Source organism: Mycetomoellerius zeteki, unplaced genomic scaffold, assembly GCF_001594055.1.
Source record: "Mycetomoellerius zeteki isolate Tzet28-1 unplaced genomic scaffold, Tzet1.0 scaffold96, whole genome shotgun sequence".
NCBI lineage: Eukaryota > Metazoa > Arthropoda > Insecta > Hymenoptera > Formicidae > Mycetomoellerius > Mycetomoellerius zeteki.
The window spans coordinates 2,519,625-2,526,278 of record NW_017257999.1 but is presented as its reverse complement, the minus strand read 5'-3'; the positions used below and the strand labels follow the sequence as shown (position 1 = coordinate 2,526,278).

The following is a 6,654-nucleotide window of genomic DNA, read 5'->3' as shown; positions in this document are numbered from 1 at the left end:
ACAGTTTCTGTAGAATTTTTTAATATATTCGAGTGTTAATTTAACACATAATGTGATTATGTTATTTAAAGATTTTTTGTGAAATTGATATTCAATGTTTCTTGGTGTCAAAATGACAATTTATGAATAAGTGAACAAGTAACATAAAAATGTATTTTAAAATGTAAATTCTAAGACAAATGAATGAAATATATGTTAATTTAACATATCATAAATATTAATTTTCTGAAAAAAAAATGTTCCCATGGTTTGTTTGCAAACTGTGTCGATGTTATCTTTTTTTGTATTTATTCTCTTACATAATATTTGTGTTACCTTCTAACATATTCATCTTGTGTAAAATTAATTCAAAAATTTGAGTGGATCATTTGGAACATGCGATTTATGTTAAATTTAACACATTTTTTCCAACTGTGTATAATATAATTTTTTTCAACATCAAGCAGAAATGTGACAGTCTTAATAAGTTTACCTATATTCTATCAGAAATACTATTCATCGATTAATCATGAATATTAATTGTTTTGCATTAAAAGAAATTGGAAAGAATAAGGACAATAGGAGTCAGGCGCAGAAGACGTCGCGCAAATAATAAGCCGAAACATGTAAGTGCGTTTAGTAAAATAAAGAAGTTTTACGCTTTGTGGGTGTATTATTTGCGCGACGTCTTCTGCGCCTGACTCCTATTACCCTAATTTTTTCCAATTTCTTTTGATTTATAAGGAATCTTTGTTAGTTTGATTTGTTATACGGATTTGTATTACGGAATTATTTAGTAATCAGTAACTATCGTTAATCGTATCTTTCGTGGAACAGCAAGTTTCCTGTACGGAGTGTTTCCTGTACGTGTTGACTGAATAATTTGCAACTACGGTAACTACGTACATGTGTCAGTCTCGACAACCTGGAAAGTGGTTAATCATTAAAGCCGAAATTCCTAGCTACCGTACACCAGAACGACTGACGGTAACGTCGACGACGCCTCGAGGCGGTGCAGTTGCAGGCAGAGAGTTGCAGCGAGATAGGCTAACGTCATAGGCCGTCCCTAGGGTGCAACTATGCCTTTGGCTTTGATGTTACCCACGGTTACGTCACGTGATCGTCCGCTATATGGTAGTTAATGGCCGGGGCCACATAGGAACGCAGCATTATCGAAGGGAGTTTAAAGGGACCCAGAGTAGGGGTGAATGAAGAGGATAGAGGGACGAGTGAAGCCGCGGGTGCATCCGGCGAGGCGGAAGTCCCGGACAGCCTCCGGATGCTTCGTGGCGCCTACGGTCAGCGAGACACATTCGCGCTACACCAACGCATCACGCGAATGCAATTATCCGCGACGACTCAACCGCTCGCGTCTGCGAACACATACAGCTCGGATTGCATTTTGAATTGTGCTGCGCGATGAGGCGACAGGGAAAGTCATGCGTGAATTGTAAATAAGATCAAGGCTAGCTTTTGTATTCTAATATCTGTTTGATTAGTATAGCAAGCACAAATGAATTACCCATTATAAGCTACTACAATATAAATAGTATGAGAATTGAAGATTTTTAACTTAAATCTTCCTTTTTATTTGAATATTTGAATATTTGATCTTTTGTTGCACAACGTCTGTGAGAATCAGAACACATATTCGTGATGTATGATTTTTTATCACGATAATATATTTACATAAATATAGTTTCTATTTACAAGAACTATATTTGCATAAGTTCTTCTTGTGCTGATGTAAAAAATTCTCACACAAGAATAAAAAACGTATTTTTTTTTTTATATTAAGACACGTACAACACTCTCTTAATTTTAAAATATTTTTAATTTATTCAAACGGTTAACTAAATCTATGTAATAACATTTATTATATTATTGGTATTCAAACATATTATTTGAATATGTTGCGTAAACTTTATTAAATATTAATATTAATGATGATAAATTTGTATTTTTGTAAAATGGAAACTTATATTTCGAAGAATTAATAATATTAATAAAAAGAATTATAATTTTCATTTATAAACAACCTTATTTTGTTGCTGCACTTCTTGTACTTTGATGCACTGTGAGAATCAGAATACATTCGTGATGTATGATTTTTCATCACGATAATATATTTACATAAATATAGTTTCTGTCCAAGAACTACATAAGTAGTTTATATAATCACCATAAATATTCAGAATAAAAAAAGTTTTGTAAATGCTTTTTGTACTACGTATTACGAAACATGTATATATGAATATATAAAAACGAAGTATTTAAAGTCGCAATTTTTCTTTGCTAGCGTTTAGTCGAGTATATGTAGAAGAAACACGTTCGAATCAAAATTATGGCTCAATTGGAATCTAATTATCATGTTTCGGAAACGGCTAGTAAGTTTTAAAAGTATATATGTATATATATATATATGTCGAAGAAATTTTAAATCTTTAAACTTTTTTACAAGTGATATTACAAAATTTTTTTCCGAAAATTATGTTAACTTCTATTATACAGATTTCACAGATACACAAAAAGTAAAATGGTTATTAGTATCTGCACCGATGCCAGTAATTTTTATATCCATAGCCTATTTTTATATCGTCTACATTGCTGGTCCGCAATTCATGAAAAATAGACAACCGTACTCGTTAAAACCGTTTATGCAATGTTACAATCTTCTTCAAATTATTTCAAATGCTTGGATAGTGTTTAATTTCGTGACATATGGTAGACCATTTACTGCTATATGGAGATTTTGCGAGTCACTCGATGAACTTTGCGGTAATTACAGTGAAAAGGTATGTGTTAAACTTTTAAATTGCCAAAAATAAAAAACAGTCTAAATGTATTAATTTAACAATAATATCATTTTTAGACCGCGTATGTGAGAGACACAATCGATAAATAAGAGCCCTATACGGTCGAAGCTAGATCTTAAAATGCTTTAAATAAATCAATCTTGAATCACTAAATATGATATACCTGTATATGTACCTGACATATATACCACAATTGTAGTCTAACGAATTGTGCACCGAAATATTTCTGGACTAAACATAATTAAACCACTTTAGTAATTTCGTGAATTAAATTAAAATTCTAATAATTTCGATGCTCAATCAGGCATCATATTTCAAAGATCATATTAATATACTGAAAAACTGTAATTAAACTTTTTAGTATTAATTTAAATTAGTAAGTACATTTTAAATGTTTGGGAAATATATAATAAATAATTGTTACTCATACGACATACGTAGAAGCATCGATAAATTAAACATGTGAATTTGCAAAGTAAATATGACTCGGCAAAAATTGACACAAGCAAAATGACAATAGATCTAAATATGTTAAATAGGGGCTATTAAGACTTTGGAACGAACGTACATGTGAATATCAAATATAATCAAATATGAAGAAGAACGCCAGTCTATCACAGTCAAAGTTTAAAAACTGTAATATTTTTCACAATAAGTTCTTTACAGTTTTTCTAATTTAATTTATGTAATGTTGGCTATTGTGGTCGTTTTATTAAACTGTATTTGATGTCCTGTTTCGATGTTGTGTTCTGATAATGCCGACTACGTGGTGTGTTTTAGCCTGACATCACGTTAGTGTTCTTTTATCCGTAGATTGACTATTCTCCTGGTTTCTCTAATGTATACTTGCCCGCAGGAACAAGGTATTTTGTATACTCCTGCGGAGCTGAGTGGAGGTCTTTGATCTTTAGGATTTCTTAAGATTTGTCCTATCTTTTTGGATGGTTTGAAGATAGTTCGGATATTGTGTTTGTTTAGTATTCTGCCAATCCGGTCTGTCGTTCCTTTAACAAATGGGAGAATGGATAGGATCTGGTTGTGTATCAGGAACCGTTGTCTTGTTTGCATGTTTATTGATGTATTATTTTGATTATGTCTTTTTTGTCGTGTCCGTTTTTCTGTAAAGCTAGTTTTAGGTGGTTGAGTTCTGTCTGTAGATGTTCTTTGTCAGAGATGGGATGAAAGCTCTATGTACAAGTCGGTTGATTGCTGACTGTTTTTGTGCTGGATGGTGGTGTGACTCGGCATATAGGTATATATCTGTGTGTGTTGGTTTTCTGTAAACTTGATGGCCTAAGGTACCGTCAGCTTTCTTAGAGACAAGAACATCTAGAAGAGAAGGGGAGTTTTCCGTTTTCCTCTATGTCCGTAGTGAAGTGGATATTTTCCTCAACAAACAACATCCAAATATCCACATGCAAATAAGATAACGGTACCTGACACACAACCAGACGAAAGGATCCTATCCATTCTCCCATTTGTTAAAGGAACAACAGACCGGATTGGCAGGATACTAAACAAACACAATATCCGAACTATCTTCAAACCACCCAAAAAGATAGGACAAATCTTAAGAAATCCTAAAGATCAAAGACCTCCGATCAGCTCCGCAGGAGTATACAAAATACCTTGTTCCTGCGGGCAAGTATACATTGGAGAGACCGGGAGAATGATCAACCTACGAAAAGAACACTAACGTGATGTCAGGCTAAAACACGCTACGCAGTCGGCATTATCAGAACACAACATCGAAACAAGACATCAAATACAGTTTGATAAAACGACCACAATAGCCAACATTACATCATACTTTCCAAGAAAGTATAGAGAAGCCATAGAGGTACAAAAGCACTCTAACAATCTAAATAGAGATAATGGCTACAACATAAATAAAATATGGAAGACCATTCTCCCGGTTACTGAAGACCGACCAACTTCTTCTCCTCTCCTCCACCCACAATTTTCTTCTCCCCTCCTACCATTCCAACAAGCAGTGTAATATAAAGGGAACGGCCCGGAGGAACAGCTCAGTATTAGGCTGCTCCTCGCCCTGATGAAGTAGACTGCAAGATTCACGAAACGTTGGTATTCCAAGAATGGATCTGGACACGGAGAAAACCCGCGAAACGCATAATTTTCAAATATATATATTGTATTATTCAAAATATCTAACTTTGACCGCGATAGGCTTGCGTTCTTCTTCGTATATTAAATTGAAATAGATTTACTTTTTTTATTGCAGGTATTTGAAACACTGTGGTGGGTACTAATGCTTAAATTGTTCGATCTCATTGAAACTGTAGTATTTGTTTTGAGGAAGAAAGATCGCCAGATCTCATTTTTACACACATACCATCATGCTTCCACATTTATCTACTCTTGGTTGATGTTTAATTACTTTAATCATAGTTTTAACATGACTTCGATGTTGCTCAATTGTTCTGTACATGTTGTAATGTATTCTTATTATTTTCTGAGCACTTATGGATCGAACATGCAACGAATACTTCTTCCAATCAAGAAGTCGATTACTATTATACAAATGGTAAGCATTAAATTTATAACAATTAAAATTGTAAAAGACTCCAAAGATTAAATCAATAAAGAAGAAATAATGCCAAGAGAGGCGATACAGTTATACATGTGTAATCTAAATATAATATATATGTCAATCACCAATTACAGACGTTTTGACCATAAGATTAGGTCCTCCTCAGTGTATAAGTAATAAATATCAGAGACAAGTTAATACGTTGTAAAAAGATAGGCCGATACAATCATTTGAATCATCAGGCTGTAGTAAAAAATTAAAAACTTCATCGTTAGACTATAATCAAAAATTAAAAATTTCATTGTCGTTTGTCGTATTTAGCTGGATACTCAAACCAAAATTTCGTAATTTAATTAAAATCGAGTTGATATTTGAAATGCTTTGTATAGTCGATAAGTTAAAATTAATGAAATTAATTAAAAAACTTACATTGTAATTGTGGTGATTGTTATATATATTATATTTAGATTACACACGTACAATTGTATCGGCTCTCATTGCCATTATTTTTCCTTTATTCACTAAATCTATATAATTTCTCGATATATTTCTCGATATTAAATATTGCTTTTATTAAAACAGACACATATTGCATTCATAATGATAGTCTCTATGCAAGGTTTTATACCCAGTTGCGGTACCAAGATGGTGAAATACTACTCTACCATAACATCTATTAATTGCTTAATAAACTTGTTATTCTTTTCCAATTTCTTTTATAATTCTTATAACAAGTCGAAATCAATCTAATTTTGAAAGTACAAATTTGTTAAATGAGCACTGTTCAATAAAATTCATTCTTATTTTGTAATAAAATATATTGTAATAAAATATTAAATACGTATATCTATGTATGCGCATGTGTTTATCCTATTATTATTCCACAATTTTCTATTTATCTACAACGGCGCAAGTAGCATAATAACAATGCCATGTAAAGAGTTGCGTCTTGCATGCTAATATCTTGAAAGTTGAAAGGTAAATAGTTGTACAGTCTGCGTGCACGTGCTGCACACTGCACTATCGCACACTCCAGTCTTGTCGGGCAGGTGATGGTATCTCACGAGTGCGCCTTAAGTGCTAATTTCGCGAGCGTCACATTTCCCACGTTTGACACGGCGAATCCTCGGGAGATCCCGCGCGTCCACGTCGATGTCTACACGCGCAGCGGCGTACATAATTCTGGATTTAGTGTCGCGTTAGGCCGTCTGAGTTTGAGGATCGTAGTCCCCCGAGTGGCGCGAGATACCGCATGGCCGGCCGTGCAGCGTGATTTGTGGACGTCAATACGGGGGTTATGCGTGACGT

General features: G+C 33.7%; 1 protein-coding gene across 1 annotated transcript; it reads left to right on the top strand.

The window, feature by feature from the left end:
- Positions 1 to 2,288: 2,288 nt before the first annotated feature.
- LOC108730751 (elongation of very long chain fatty acids protein 1) lies at positions 2,289 to 6,120 on the top strand. Its single transcript, XM_018460650.1, has 4 exons — positions 2,289 to 2,366; positions 2,491 to 2,774; positions 5,038 to 5,340; positions 5,929 to 6,120. Exons 1-4 carry the CDS (start codon positions 2,324 to 2,326, stop codon positions 6,094 to 6,096), a joined length of 798 nt encoding a protein of 265 aa, XP_018316152.1. The 5' UTR covers positions 2,289 to 2,323; the 3' UTR covers positions 6,097 to 6,120.
- The last annotated feature ends 534 nt before the right edge of the window (positions 6,121 to 6,654 follow it).

Bases quoted from the DNA above. Each gene is read 5' to 3' on its own strand.
- LOC108730751 (XM_018460650.1), top strand. From the start codon at position 2,324: ATGGCTCAATTGGAATCTAATTATCATGTTTCGGAAACGGCTA. The intron at 2,367-2,490 runs GTAAGTTTTAAA...TCTATTATACAG, and splicing joins TCATGTTTCGGAAACGGCTA to ATTTCACAGATACACAAAAA. The intron at 5,341-5,928 runs GTAAGCATTAAA...TTATTAAAACAG, and splicing joins CGATTACTATTATACAAATG to ACACATATTGCATTCATAAT.